At 31.6% G+C, this 16,704-nt stretch overlaps 1 protein-coding gene across 2 annotated transcripts; it reads left to right on the top strand.

The window, feature by feature from the left end:
* Positions 1–8,738: 8,738 nt before the first annotated feature.
* Positions 8,739–15,015, top strand: LOC103503362 (transmembrane emp24 domain-containing protein p24delta9-like). Of its 2 annotated transcripts, none has more exons than XM_008467536.2 (4): positions 8,739–9,086; positions 9,184–9,393; positions 14,453–14,529; positions 14,678–15,015. In XM_008467536.2, the coding sequence occupies exons 1-4, from the start codon at positions 8,877–8,879 to the stop codon at positions 14,820–14,822; spliced, it is 642 nt and encodes a 213-aa protein (XP_008465758.2). In that variant the 5' UTR covers positions 8,739–8,876; the 3' UTR covers positions 14,823–15,015. The 2 variants fall into 2 exon arrangements, with proteins under 2 accessions (XP_008465758.2, XP_050945398.1); XM_051089441.1 differs by lacking the exon at positions 14,678–15,015 and adding an exon at positions 12,585–12,703 and having other exon boundaries at positions 8,753–9,086; positions 13,012–14,522.
* Positions 15,016–16,704: the final 1,689 nt, after the last annotated feature.

The following is a 16,704-nucleotide window of genomic DNA, read 5'->3' as shown; positions in this document are numbered from 1 at the left end:
ATCACAAAAAATAATTTTAAATCCCTCCAATTGCAAAGGACACTCTTTTAAAATTTTTATTCACTCTTCAGCTAGAGAATACAAAAGAAATTTAATTAGAGTTAACACATTAAACCTTGAAGTGCTTTTAACTTAGACAATTGAAAACCAAAGGCATAAACTTCTTTATAGCCTATGATTTTTCTAAACCTTTTCGGTGTAGAACATGTCCATGACTTTCCTAAAATTTTTTAATATAGAATAAGTTCATGATTTTCTTAAACTTTTTTATATTAGATAACTGCATTTTTAATATCTTGAAAAAGAAAAAGCCCAATAATTGTCTAGTCGTCGTAAATAACCAGAATTAAAAAAGAAAAGGATGACTTTGTCTCAAAGTTGAAGAAAGTTGGTTGATTTGGTAGAACACAACAGACTATTCGCCCACATTTTTCGATCAGTTATCACAATTTTCTTGTGCGTCTCAATTATTGACTGCAAATATGTTAAATATTTTAACACCTTTGAATGCATATTATGGTTCAATGTTCATTAACCAAACAGTCTAAAAGTAATGGTATGTAAGCATGTTTTCCATTTAGTGGATCAACGGTTGAAACCTATATATCTTGCCATTGCACCCTGAATAGCACTATGAGCGAGAAGAGTTCAGTAGATGTTATCTGATGCAATGCATGCAACTGCACGAATCATATAAGTAGGATCTGCAAATGAAACCAAAGTTGGACAGATTGAATTGATGAATTGATGTGAGGTTTCTTTTTTTCTTTATCATCTAAATTTCATTTTCAAGAAACCAAAATTGAAAAACATATATGAAAGCAATATTGTAATTTCTACCATAATTGTCAAGACTCTGGATTAGATTCTCCAAGATCTATATATTTTTTTTATTAGTCATGTAATTTATAAATATTTTGTATGCAAACATTTCATTTCTTTTAATTTTGTAATTGCAATTTATTAACGAAATTAGGATCTTGTAGCAACAATTATGGAGGAAATTATCCTGTATTTAACACCAATATTCATTCCTTATTTGGTCTATTTTTATGTATAAATGTACATTTATGTTGTAATAATCTTCAAGCAATATACAATAGAAATTCAATAAAAGTTACATGGTATCAGAGCCTAGCCTTTAACATAGCCGCCGACGCTGGCCATAGTTCTATCCACTCTTTTTCATATTCATCCCAAGTCTTTGTGCATTCCAATTCAATCCGCTTGCAGATCCATTCCATCTTCAATCCGTGCTTTAGTCTATCCAGCTTCCAAGTCCGCCCCCTCTGTCTGACTGTGAGAAAGTCCGCCGACCACGTGAAAATCTGACCGTGAGATCATTCAATCTGTGAGATTCTGCCGCTGTTTGCAAATCCGTCGTCGCTACTCTGCCTCTGTCAAACACAAAATCCGTTTGTAGATTTGTCGCTGCGTGAAGCTCCCAAGTTCGCCGTTTGCAATACCATTCTCGTCGTGCTTCAGATATGTGATTGCAGATCTATAAGGCTCAGTTCCCCGCCGCGTGAAGCTCCCAAGTCTGCCGTCTGCAGAACCATTCCGACCGTGCTCCAGATCTATGTTTGCTAATCTGTGAGATTCGGTTCCCGTGATTGTATTTGACTCACTAATTTTTGCTACTATTCTCAATAACTTTTTCAGTTGGAGAAAAATGACGTAGCTCGTCTCATTAGCACCATTCTTGATGGCACAAATTATATTACCTAGGCCCACCAAATGAGGAGTTTTCTTATAGGTCGAAAGTTATGGCGTATCGTTACGGGAGATATTACCAAGCCTGTCAAATCCACTCTTCCAGTGAAAAATACTGGTAAGAACAACACTGAGCATAATGATGCGAATACTTCTGATATCATTGTCCATGAAACTACTACGGAGGATATTAAGTACATTGAAAGACTTGAGGACTGGGATAGCAAAAATCACCAAATCATCACATGGTTAGGTAACACTTCTATTACAACCATCCATACTCAGTTTGATGCTTTTGATACTGCGAAAGAACTCTGGGATTTTTTGTACACACATTTTCAGTTTATAGGACTTGCTTATTATTATCAGTTGCATTCTACACTTGTTAGTCTAAATCAGGAAGTGGGACAATCTGTGAACGAATATCTAACTACTCTTCAACCCATTTGGACTAAGTTGGATCAGACAAAAATTAGCCCTGACCATATTCGTCTCATCAAAGTCTTAATGGGTCTCTAACCAGAATATGAATCCGTTCATGCTACTCTGTTACATCGCAACCCTCTACCATCTCTTGACACTGCTGTTCAGGAAATCTTATTTGAGGAGACAAGACTTGGTATTATCTCCTCTCTGCCCTTTGATGTCGCTCTTGCCACTGCTCATCTCCGACAGGCTAATGAGACTAGTTTTTGCAAAAATTACAAACTTCATGGCTATAAGTTTACTAACTGTCCTACCATTGAGTACAAGTATTGTTACAAACGAAGTCACATTTTGGATAATTGTCTAACTCATCCACCTCGCCCTCCTGGTCACTCACACAAACCCAAGTTTTCTCTTAAAGCTGGTTCTTCATCTGTTGTTGTTGTTGCTGCTACATCATTTGACATCACTGCACCTTCGAGCCTTCAGTTAACTAATCTTCATGATTTACTGAAATAGGTGATCTATTCCCAATCTACTACTCTTGTTGTCACCCCAGGTACCTCTTGGCTCATTGACTCGGCTTGTTGTTATCACATGACTTCTAACATTTCATTGTTATCCTCTCATATTCATGTTCAATCACTTCCCCTAATTCACTCTGCTGATGGTAATCACATGTCTATTTCTCACGTTGACATTGTTAATACACTCACCATAAAACTTTCTAACACCTACCATGTCCCAAATATCACATTCAACCTATCCTTTATTGGCTAATTATGTGATCTCAAACTTACTATTGTCTTTTCTTCTCATGGTTGTCAGGTTCAGGATTCTTAGATGGGACAAGTGATTGGTACGGGACGGAAGGTGGGTCGATTATTTGAGCTCACATCTCTCCAACACTCTCATGTGTTCCCAACCATCTCTGCTCCAGTCATTGATAACACTATATTTCAGTGGCATCTCTGTTTAGGTCATGCATGCTCTGATAAACTCCGTAGTTTAACTTCTATTGGCCTTTTAAATAATATTTCTAAGTTCAGTACTTTTGACTGTTTAAATTGCAAAAATGGCGAAACAACGTGCTTTGTCCTTTCCTAATTATGCTTCTTTATGTGATAAACCTTTTGGCCTAATTCACTATGATATTTGGAAACTTGCTCCATGTACTATTGTTTGATATTCCTAATTACCAAAGTTTGATATTTTTCTCTAATTAATTTTCTTTTTTCTAAAAAAAAAAACCATGTCTCGCATCGACATCTTCACATATTTTTACACTGAATATCTACCAGTAGTCTTACTTTATAGAGAGATGATGATTAAAAATAATCAAATATAGTATAATTAGGCCACATTCATAGTTTTATGAACTATTTATAACAATTTACTTAAAGTTTCATAAAGTTTCCAAAATTTTCATCAATATCAATACTATCATAAATCGAAAACTCAATATTTACATCGATATTGATATTTCAAACCTTGCAGTTACAATCAATTTTCTTTCTATAAAAAATATTCATTCCCTTAGTTGAAATGAATATTGTTTGACTAAATTTCCAAAGAAAAAAAAACTAGTTTTCAAAACTTGGATTTGAATTTTTAAAATACTCTAAAAGTTGGACAAATCGGTGCACAAGTAGTGCTCGTAGATCCCATTTTATAATTGTTTGACTTTTGAAAATTGTATTTGTTTTCTCACCAATTTTTTTATTTTTAAAGTTAGTATTTGGATATCTTAACCAAATTCCATAAATAAAGTTAAAACAAATTTTAAAAGACAAGTTTAAGGCTTATTTGATAGAGGATCAAGAAACATAAATTAAAAAAAAAAAAAAAAAAGTCTTCATTGAAAATAAATACATGTTTGATACATATTCAAATATTAGATTTTAATGTAAGTGATTGCTTAAAATATGTTACTAAATCCTAAAACTAGTCTCACTACACATTAAATTGACAATTTACTATTACCAGAAAATATTAACATGCGTTGCACGTATAAAGGTTATATTGTTGGCCTTTTATATTTAAATATTACTAAACAAAATAATATTTTTTTAGTATAATTAAGTAGGGAGATTCAAACTACAAACTTCATACTAATACACTTTGATGAAAAATGAGCTATGTTCTTTTTCACCACTAAGAGTAATTTAAAATAAGATTAAACAAAGTACTGTTGTTTTAATTTAGAAATAAACATTAATATATAGAGAGAAATAAATTACCTCTTCAACCATAACAATGGGTCTAAAAGCATCTATCTGTTCTTCCCTATTGATACATTGTAACAATTTTCGATGAATGTCGCTTGAAAAAATCTTAGATCACATATTCACATTAATTATGCACGTTAAAATATAAATGTGATCTAGAAATAAATTTTACAAAAACGACTTCACAAATTTAATGCAATAGAAAAATTCAAATCTTAAAATAAAATGTAACAAAAAAATAAAAGAAAAAAATTAAAATCCCCTTAAACTTGAACCACCCAAAAATTGAAGAAGAAGAAAGAAAGAAAAACAATTAGTTTCTTTCCAACTACATAGAAATATTTATTAGAAAGACAAAACTATATTATTGTGAATCATTTGAAAAGTAACCTTTTTACTTCCAAAGATAAGATATATATATACACACATAATAAGAGTTTTTCAATTATTAAAAAAATGAATGAATAAGTTTTTTTCACACCTCTTTAACAATAACACCGATAATAATATAACTCAAAGCATTTTTGGGCTTGAAATCACAAATGACATTGTATCATTTTTCTACTCTCTTACGTGTATATCTTCAAGTCTTTCTCTCAAATCATCAAGTATCAACATATTGTAACACACAAAATATATTGCTAACACAAAAGTAAAGCTAAAGATGAGTGATGAGGATTTGATCGATCAATATTATATAATAGAAATTATTATAGAAAAAATATATACCTTTGCCATAAAAGGGAAAACACATGATAACCAGTAAAAAAATTGAAAATTAGCCTAAATAGGAAGAAATTCAAATATTTGTAAGAAAACAGTTGAAGAGATACTTTTATATATAGTTGAACAAAATAAAAACGTTACAAAATCTTTTGAGATTTGATCATCATTAATTAATATAAATTCATAATTTTTAGGAATTAAATTATTAGAATAAATAGATAAAAACTTCTCAAATATAAGGGAGGTAAGAATTTGAAAAGATAATAATAGTTAATATTGACTTTATTCTTTATATTAAATAAATAAAAATAAATAATAAATCAATTATAAAATAATATAATTAATAAATTTTATTTACACAACTCATTGAATATAAATGATTTTTTGTTTCATTTTTTTCATTCTTTTTAAAATTTAAACAATAACTAATATTTTATTTTAAATTAGAGGATAATGCTGGAATTTTAAAATTTTGCAAGGGGTAGATCAGTATAAAAATGATTCTCCCCTAATTAGCCACTTTTAATATATTAAGGGTAAGCATAAGAATAAATTAAAATAGATGAAATGAAATTAATTAGTTAATTTATTTAATTAAATATCATATATTTAATTAAACCGAACATTTAAATTATATTCAAATACATATCTCTCTCATAACCTGCAGTGTTTTAAGGGGTTTTTTAAAAAATATAAAAAAACGACAAAATATTTACACCGTATAGAACAATTCCAAAAATGGAAAAAGCTCAGAGGCCCACCGTGTAAAATATTGAAAATGCCCCGTTAACTACGTCATCAATAACGCGCGGGTAATATATTTGCGATCGTTTAGATTTGGCCACAATTTATACGCAATCGTTTAGATATAGTTCAATATATACGCCATCGTTTAGATATGACTATAATTTACACTCGATCGTTTATATATGGCTACAAGGCGATCGTTTAAATATTGTTATAATTTATATCCGATCGTTTAGATATAGTTAAATTTAGATATGACTATAATTTATACGCGATCGATATAACTACAAGTTGATCGTTTAGATATGGTTATAATTTATACGCGATCATTTAGATATGGCTACAATTTATCTTTTTAATTCTATCGTTTAATTTTGTTACACGATCGTTTAGATTTGGGGACCCAAATCTAAATGATTTTTTTTAATTTGGTACACAATTTTTTTAATTCTTCTGTATACGATCGTTTAGATTTCTTTACACGGTCATTTATATTTTTTACACAATCATTTACATTTGGCTACTCCAATCCAGATTATATTTTTTCAAGATTTTTTTCTCAATTTTTTATACAGGATCTTTTAATTTTTTTTTACATGATTGTTTACATTTGGCTACTCCAATCTAAATGATTTTTTTTCTAGATTCTTTGTCTTATACACAGTTGTTTAGATTTGGTTACCCAAATGTAAACGCGTAAAAAAAAAGACGATGAAAAGATTAAACGACGTAAAAAAGAAGAAGATGTAAATATTAAATGATGTAAAAAAGAATAAAAAAGAAGAAAGACGGTTGAAAGAAATCAGAAAAGAAGAAATACGATGGAAAGAAATCGCAGTGAAAAAAAAAAAGAAGAAATACGATTGAAAGATTTAACGACGTAAAAAAACAATTGAAAAATAATAAAGATGATGGAAATAAATCACAAAAAAAAAGAAAAGGAAAAGCAGAAAGATGATGAAAGAAATCGAAGAGGAAGACGATGAAAGAAATCACAAAGAAATCGTGAGGAAGAGAAGGGCAAACCTGGAATATTTAAAAAATGGTGAATTTTATTGGGTTTGTTACACGGACCGTAAATAGTTTGGTGTTTTGTTACATTTATGTAAGTTTCTCCAGTTTTAATATGATTCATCTCACTCCTATTAACGTTAACCAATAATTTTATTAAGAATCTAATTCTTATTATTTAATATTTGAATCTTATCCAAATAAATTAAAGAGTATTTTTTTAAAAAATATAACAAACCAGCAAAAGATTTACATCATATAAAACACAAATTTGAAAACGGAAAAAGCTCACAATAGGAAATAGAAAAAATGTTCTTGTCAACACGAGATTAATCGACAACATGCACGCGTGTAATTCTTCATCTAAACGATCATGATAAGGGATTATATAAGAAATGATACAGGATCATATAGAAAATAATACACAATCGTGTAGTTAATATCAACATCGGCCATACACATGCATGATTCTTCTAAACGATCATGATACACTATCGTGTAGGAAATGATTCACGATTGTGTAGTTCATGATACATATGATTGTTAGTTCATGATAAAAGATGGTTTTGAAAAAGCTCTAGTAAACAATCGTGTAGATGATGATACATGATCGTGTGTAGTTTATGATACATGATCCACACGATCATGTAGTTCATGATACACGATCAAGTAGTTCATGATAAACGATGATTTTGGAAAAACCCTAGTAAACAATTGTGTATATCATAGTATATAATCGTGTAGATCATAATACATCACTGTGTAGTTTATGATATATGATCATGCAGTTCATAATAAACGATAGTTTTGAAAAGCCCTATGATAAACTACATGTAGTTCATCTCAGTTCACGACACGTTCAAAAAGAATAATACAAGATTGATGATTGATTGAAAACAAATACAATAATAGCAAAAGTATAATGAAAAAGAATAATAATAATTGTAGAACAATGATAATGGTTTCAAAAAAATATAAAAGAAAAATTGCAGAAGAAGAAGGGAAGGAAGAAATCGAAACTGTGTGAAATTCAAAAACGACAAGGGTAAACCTGGAATATTTGAAAAGAATGACCGGTTTCATGGACTTTTTATTTTGTTATACTACCGTAAATAAAGCAGCAAAATATTTACACTGTATAGAACAATTTCGAAAACGGAAAAAGACCACCAGCTCACAATGGGAAATACAAAAAAATGCCCCGTCAACAACGATTGTTTAGATTTGGCTGTTGTTTGGTACACGATTGTTTAGATTTGATCGTGACTATTGTTTGTTAAATGAACATTTAGATTTGGTCGTTTCAATTTGGGTAACCAAATCTATGATTTTTTTAAAGATTCTTTGCAGACGATTGTTTAATTTGGTTACAATTGTTTACTTTTTGCGTTTAGATTTGGTATAAGATTATTCACTTTTTGTATACCATATTTGGCTCTTCACAATATTTGGCTACTCAAATCTACAGGATATTTGACTACTCAAATCTACACGATTTTTTTTTAAGATTATTTGGATACAAGCTAAATTTTGTTCAGATCTTAACCGTTCGGAAAAAACAAAATTTTTTTTAAGAAAGATGATAGAAAAAAAAATGGAAAACATGAAATATTTAATAAAAATGACACATCTATCTATTTTTTCATATTTTGTTACGGTAAGTTATATTTATGAAAATTATATATGGAAATAAACCTTTTTGTTTTGAAATTTTAGGGTTATTTTAAGAAAAATTTCTATTGGGATTGTTTGATTTTAAAACGTGTTGGACACAGGAGGAAGTAGGAAGGAAGAGTACGTGTTCCAGCCAATGGGAACGGAACAACTGTCAAAGCCATCGACTTAATTTGACAATTTTTGTTTGTTAAAATGTAAAAATATTGTAGTTTTGTGATAGTAATAATTTTGATTTAGCGTTTTTAGATATTTCGTTGGCCGTCGTTGAAATCTCTCTGATTTTCGTCTTCTTCAAAATACACAATACCGAATCTCTCTCCCATTGAAAATTTTCTTCCATTTTCAACAATGGTTCGATTCTTCCCCGCTTTTCAGCTCCTAGTACTCATTGGATTTCTTTCTTCTAGATCGGAATCTCTTCGATTCGACTTGCAGTCCGGCCATACCAAATGCATCTCTGAGGACATTAAGCAGAACGCCATGACCGTCGGCAAGTATCACGTTGTTAATCCCAACGAAGGCCAGCCCTTGACTGATGAACGCAAGCTCATTGTTCGGGTATTTGTTTTTTGGGAGGATCTTTTTATTTTTTTCTTTTTTCTTGCGGGTTTTTTTTATCGATGTGACCCTTAACATAGCGTTTTGGAATCTGTAGGTGACTTCGGCTACTGGGAATACCTATCACTATTCCGACAAGGTGGAATCGGGGCAGTTTGGGTTTGTTGCTGCGGAGGCGGGTGATTTCATGGCCTGTTTTTGGGCTCCTGATCACCAGCCTCAGGTCACATTATCGGTGGATTTCGATTGGAGGACGGGGGTGGCTGCTAAGGATTGGTCCAATGTTGCCAAGAAGGGCTCTGTCGAAGTAAGTTTTTGCTTGTGTATGACAAATCAACTTCGTTCCATTTTATGTTTTCTTCTGTTATCTTTTGATTGTTTTGGAGGATTTTGATTGGCATGTATATCCGAAATTGGAATTCTTTGTGACACTTCGATGTCTGAATTCGTGGAAATTAGGATTCTTTGCTTGCATTGGTACTATCTTCTTCTCCTGCCTTTCGGCATTCCTTTTTATTGAACAACCTTGAGTTTCTTTGTAGCTCGCAAACTCTAAACAATCGCTGACTTCGTTCAACCACATAGTTTTGTAATCTTTTTAAATCCATACCCTGAAATCAATCAAATTATGTTTCTTTTTTGGATTAAGGAAATATCAAGAATAGTTGAAGCACTGTTGTGGGGGAGTTCAGCAATTTAAATTCAGACTGTATGAGCAAATATGCAGCAAGTATAGGCATCCTTATTCCGAACTTTAGAGTTGCTATCTTTCGTTAAAAACACTTAGAATCAAGTATAGGCATCCCTTTATGAATTTCATCAGCTGTATTAATCTTCTTATGGAACTGTCTAGTAAAACAAATATACTTTCGTAGTTACGCTCCAAGCAGAAGTGGAAGTTTCTTTTCCCAAAAATACTTTTTCCCCCTCCAATTAACTTGAATAAAGAAAAGAAAAGTCCAATGATCGAAGCTGCGGATTCTTCTTTTGTTTATCCTCTTCACTCCACATAGTTGTGGCCCATTTAGAAGTAGGACAAAATTTCAATTCCCCTCTCTATAAAGTTCCTCCATGGTAGCATCTTCCAAATCTAGTTGTCTCATCTCTAGCTTCCTTCAGTTTGATGTCTTTTGGAATTAGAGATAGCAAAGATGCTGTGAATTTGTCTGGCAGTAAACTATCTCTCCAAGATAGCGTCTGAAGTATCATTTCCCACACTTAGGATTGTTGAAGCCTGAAGGCTCAAAAAGAGGTTTGGGCTTGGGATTATTTCTTTAGGGATTTTGGTCAATTCTAGTTTCCTCTCATTGGCGGAAAAAATTTCCATGTTCTTCACATGGATATTTCTGATTCCCTTTGGTACCTCCAAGCGCATTTTGCCAACAAGATTTAGTTCGAGATGTCTTATCTTCCTTTTACTTGTATATAGAAAAGATATTTAAATTAGTAGGACGACTCACCTTTTTCTTTTACTTTTTCCTCTGTAGTTTTCATTTTGTCTATAGATTTAAGTCATTTTTCTTCGTAGTTTGAAAGAAGTTAGAAACATTGAGAAAGGGTTCAGAATTTTTTTTAGGCTAGTGGAGAGCATGGGACGACCTCCTGAACAAAGTTTTCACTTAGCAAAAACTCAGTATTTTTTCTCCTAATCGTACCATCAAGTACAATTGTCTGTAGTTCCTATAGTCTACCCTCCCTTTTGACCAATTGGAGAAGTCTTTTGTAACTCCTTTGGTTTGGGCTCATTTCCCTTCTTTTGTAAACTTCATACATTGATGAAATTTGTTTCTTATTAAAAACACCATCTCATTTTAAAATTTTCTCTAACCAACAAATGTTTACTCTGACCCAATTTTAACAGTTCACATGAGAATGGCTAAGAAGCCCTGGCACGATTATTATTGCTATTAGAGTCCTACATTATTTATCAGATTATGGGTTGTAAGTAAAAGGTATATCTTTACTCTCACGCACAAATTGTGTAGAGTTCAAAAGTCTAGAGTGAGTAGTGCCATACCAATCTAGAGACACGGGTAATTATTGTGTCCAACAAAATGAAGCTCCTTTTGGGATCTGGTTTATGATCAAATTAGAGAACTTTCGAATTTGAGTGATTTTATTTGCTGAGGGAGGTAAGATAGTATTCATTGTTATTATTTGTCCATTCTGAGAATCCTTATTGCCTTGTAGAAACATTGAGAAAGGGCTCAGATATGTGTGTATATATATATTTGTGGAAAGCCACTGGCAGTAGCCAAGGGTGTCACTTAGTTAGCTAGGATAAAGTCAAGTCTCCTTGCTCCTTGGGAGGTTTGGGCGTCGAAGATCTTTGGGCGAAGAATTTCTTCTTTCTTACTAAGTGTGGTGGTGTTTTCACTTTTGAGCATGAGCAGAATGCTCTGTGGAGGAAGGTTGTGAATTGTGAAGGGCAGATATGGTTTTAATCCTTTGGGAGGTTTCATAATGTACAAAAACTGGATAGAGTCTTACAGCCCATGGAAGGAGATTTCCCAACTTAAAATTTTTCCCTTTTTCTTTTTTGGCTTAGTATCGGTTATAAGGTGAGAGTTTACATGTATGACTTTAGTTATATTTAGTTTATTAAGTTGAGATTATAATATATTGTTGTAATATTTAGATTTTAATTTTCAGAAATAATGAAACTTAAACATTTTAATTGTATCTTGATCATGAGTTAGAAATTTAATTATTTAATTAAATTCTTCCCATATTAGTGATTTAAATTATCTAATTATTTTTAAAAAATCCAAATGGGGAAAATCCCCCCGCCCCCAGAACTTGGTCTTCGTGAATCCTGCATGAAAATTTTTGCAGGGATGGGAAATGGAATGGTTATTGGGGAGACCTCCGCCCGTGTCGCCTGTGGGTATCTCTATTCCAAAGGGAACAGCTACTTCAGTAAAAGATATTCGGCCTATTAGTCTTACTTCTTCTGTCTATAAGATACTAACTGAGGTGCTAGCATAGAGATTAAAAGTTGTTATGCTCTCATCTTTTCAAAGTGTGTTCATTCAAGGTCCACAGATTTTGGATCCTAACCTTATTGCTAATGAAGTGGTAGAAGAATACAAGATAAGGGGAAAAAAGTTCTTGTAGTTAGGCATTGAGAAAGACTTCAATTGTGTGGATTGAAATTTTCTGGAGGAAGTTTTATTGTTTAGAGCTCTGGTCACAGATGGATAAAGTGGATTAGTGGCTGTATTCATAATCGTAAATTTTTGGTCTTTGTTAATGGATGACTTTGTGGAAGAATTGTGGCATCTAGAGGAATAAGGCTAGGGGAGCCTCTTTGTCCTTTCTTATTTCTTTTGACAAGTGAACATTTCAGTGTTTTATTTAATTAATAATGCATAAGCTAAACGTGTGAATGAAGGTTTTGTAGTGGGTAGCGATAACGTTCTTGTGCCTATGTTGCAGTTTGCAGATGATACTATGTAGTCTAAGTATGATGACAATATGTATGTTACTTCCATTCAGGCTATCAATCTTTTTGAATGGTTCTCAGGCCAAAAATTAATTAGGAAAAATGTGCTTTTTGTGGAGTTGATGTGGAGGAATCAATGCTCATTCAATATTTTTCAAGGCTCAGTTGCAAGGTTGAATCCTTTCAATTATCTTATCCTGGTTTTCATCTTGGAGGATATTCTAAAAAGTAAAAAAATTTATTTTTGACAACTTGTTATAAACAAAATTCAGAAAACATTGATTGATTGAAAAGATATAAAATCTATTGAGAAGGATGCATGGCTTTATGTAATCCGTTACAATCATGCATACTTTGTTATATGCCCTCATTTCTTATTCTTTCCATGGTTGGTTTGGAATTGGATTGTTTGTTGAGGGCATTTTTCTGGGAAGGTAGGGAAGGCAGTCAAATTCACCATTTGGTTAGGTTGAGTTTCAGATCTCAAGCTCAAGTTAATGAGGGATTTGGAATTGAAGCCTTGAAGCCTATACGTTTGGCCCTTATCTCAATATGTGATTGGAGGTTTATTCAAGAACCTTGTTCCTTTTGAAAATTGCTAGAACTCGTGGTTCTCAAGTTTTTCGTTGGCTTTGAATGTGGTGCAATAACTTAGAAGTTCATGGCTGTGTATCCGGTATCTCTATAACATGGAGGATGGGAGACTCTTTGCTTTAGGGAATGAACAATGGGCTCAATATTGGGTTGATTCTTGGGTCAACAATTATCCTTTTAACGTTTTTGTTTTTCTCGCTTATGTACATTGTCTTTGAATCAAGGAGGTTCTTTTTTTTCCTTTTGGGATTTTTCAACATTATTATTCGGTTTCTCCTATAAGATGTTTGTTAAAGGAGGAATAAATTGTTGATTTCTAGAATCGGTTAATGTAACTCTTCTTTAGATTACCTCATTTGAAGATCGGGCAAGTTCTCAGTGAAGTCATGGACTAGATTTTTTTAAGGCTTCCTCTTCTTTGGATGATCTTTTGTATCATGCTGCATTGTAAAAGTTTTAAATGTTCTAAGAAGGCCAACATTCTCTTATGGATTATGTTCAAGGGCAATCTTACTTCAGCTGAAATTTTGTTAAGGAAGATTCCACATCAGTGTCTTCTTCCTTCAGTTTGTCTTTTATGCTGAGGCAGGAGAATCTCTCCATCACATGTATGTATGTATGTATATATATTTATATTTGAATGCTATGCTTTTTCTTTTTGGGGCAAGTTTCTCAATTTATTCAACACTCTGGGTATTCTCACATAATTTGAGAGAAAATGTTTCTCAATTGACCTTTCTTCTCATGAGAGATTGGATTGAACTCATCTTAAAGCTTCTGATTGGTGGTTCTCTTTCGAAGCTATTTGGCAGCTATCTCATGCAAGATATTTGTTGAGGCTGGGACATTCTTAATTCATACCTATTTGTTTTGTTCATCTTTGTTATTGATACTTTCTTTTCGGTGTTTCTTTGTTTCTCTTTTTTTTTTTTTTTTGGTTTTCCTTCTCATTTTTTTCATTTCTCGATCTTGGTTTATCATTTTTATCTTTTGTGTTTTTCTTTTTTTTGCATTAGCCTCATTCCATTTTGCTTAATGAAAAGCTGTGTTATCTACTTAAAAAATTAAAAAATCAGGGTATTCGGGGTATTTGAAACAAAATAAAGATGAGGAACTGAATTATATTGGCCTACTAATTTCTCGACTGCTTTCCAAACATCGCCACATGGTCTGCATTAGTCAAGTTTTGGGCTCACTGGAATACAATTTCACTTTAGACTCCGTGCATGTTTGTTATTTCAATTCGAATATATTGCTGTAATACCTTCTCTGAGCTACTCACCCTATCACATGCGCTATGTCATTAATGATTCGTATCCAATGCCAGGTTATGGAATTGGAGCTGCAGAAGTTGTTTGAAACCGCCAATTCTATTCAAGAAGAGATGTATTATCTCCGTGAAAGGTAAAACAGAATAATAAGATTGTGTTTCATTTAACTTTTCAAGTGATTAATTTTTTGAAAAGAAGGCATTTTAGAAAGAAAAAAAAAAGTGAATTTTGTTATGGTTCTGTGTGTTGATCTGAAAATTTTGGACAATGTGTGGTGGTAGGGAGGAAGAGATGCAAGATCTGAACAGAAGTACAAACACAAAGATGGCATGGTTGAGTTTGCTCTCCCTTTTTGTTTGCTTATCAGTGGTGGGATTGCAAATATGGCACTTGAAGACCTTTTTTGAGAAAAAAAAGCTCATTTGATTTTTCTTTACTCGAACAAAGTGATCTCTTTTTATCTTGTAAACTATCATAACCAAATGAGCCTCTTCTTCAGTGTAGATTAGTTATTGGTTTTCATATTGAGATAAACTTAGGGATAAGAACTATAGTCTCTCTAAATCAACTTTTACAGTCAGCCAGTAATTTTACACAATTTCACTTTTCTTTCATGAAATTTTGCTGTCTTTTTCCATGCACCTTAAATTCTTTTGCAACTTTTTACGAGCAAACTGAACAAACATACTTAATTAGGGCGCTTCCGAGTTCTGCGAAAACAAAAATATAATTTATTTTTTGACATGTGTATATAAAATTTTTGCATTATGATCCCTTTTCTTTTTTTTTATTTTTATTTTTAAGGGGTGTTGGGTAGGAGTTGAATGTTTTTTTTTTTTTTTTATTAATAATGTTATTTTAAAAATTATTGTAAAAAATGGGATAGTAGTGAAACAATTGACAAAAATAGAGTAGGCGGACTTTGTCTACGATTTTGGCTAGTCTACGACTTTGGCTAATCTACGACTTTGGCTAGTCTACGACTTTGACTAATCGTAGATGGGGTTTACGACTTTGCTGACGTGTCCACTGAAGTTGTGGACTTCTTTCCATAACTTCCATAGCTGTCCTCCATTCATGTTTATTTTATTCTTGTTTTATTATTATTTTTTTATACATAATCATAATTAATAAATTTCAACCACCTAAAAATACACCAAAATTATTTAAAAGTTCTCTTATTGGATTATTAACAAAATCGAATATTTCTAATTAACATTAAAAATAGAAAGAGAAGAAATAGAAATTATATCTTATTAAAAAATAAATAGTATAGTTATGTCAAAATAAATATTAAATATATTATTTAAGCAATAAGCAATAAGGTATAATTATCTATGAAGCAATGTTTTTGACGGTGGCAAAATCACTTAAGGGGAGAAACGGCTCTCCCGAATGGCCGTGGAGTTCTTTATTTATTGTTGTCTTTAGTTGTGTTTGATATAATTATATTTTTTATTTTTGAATAAGATATAATTTCTATTCCTTTCTCTTTCTATTTTTAAGGGTGCGTTTGGGGAGGGAAAGAGTTATGGGGGAAAAAGATTATAATAATCCTAAGATTATGATAATCTTAGTGTTATGATAATATGTGTTTGAGGGAAATAATATAAAAGGTAGTATTATAATAGTATGTGTTTGGGGGAGAGATTATGATAGTAGTGTTATAGTAATATGTGTTTGGGGGAAAGATTATGATTGTAGTAATTTAAAGAATAATAATAGAAATTAGATTGGGTTATTTAGGTAGGATAATGTAGGGTTGTAAGAAAGTAAAAATAGGATAAGATAGGGTTATTTAGGGATTAGGATTATTTATCATATTCTTTGAGCCAAACGTGTTTGGCCCAATTTCCTAATCTTTTTCCCCCTAAAATCCCACCCCAAACACACCCTAATTTTGATATAATTATATTTTTAATTTTTATTTCTATTTTTAATATAATTATATTTTTATTTTTAATATTTATTTTGATACAATTATACTATTTATTTTTTTAATAAGGTATAATTTCTATTCCTTTCTCTTTCTATTTAAATTTTGTTTATTAAATTATAGAAATATTCAAATTTTAAATTTTATTAATAAGAGATTTGGTTAATAATTCACTAAGGAAACTTTTAATTAATATAAACTCATAATTAAGATTTTTAGAAAAGAAATAATCAAATATTGTAATTTAATAATTAAGCAATGATATTTTTAGGAATGAAATATTTTAAAGAGATTGAGATTTATTAGTGGTGTATTTGTAGGAGGTTGAGATTTATTAATGGTGATTATGTATAAAGAAAATAAAAAAAAAAG

This window comes from Cucumis melo, chromosome 9 (assembly GCF_025177605.1).
Source record: "Cucumis melo cultivar AY chromosome 9, USDA_Cmelo_AY_1.0, whole genome shotgun sequence".
Lineage (NCBI taxonomy): Eukaryota > Viridiplantae > Streptophyta > Magnoliopsida > Cucurbitales > Cucurbitaceae > Cucumis > Cucumis melo.
This window is presented reverse-complemented; position numbering and strand designations above follow the sequence as displayed.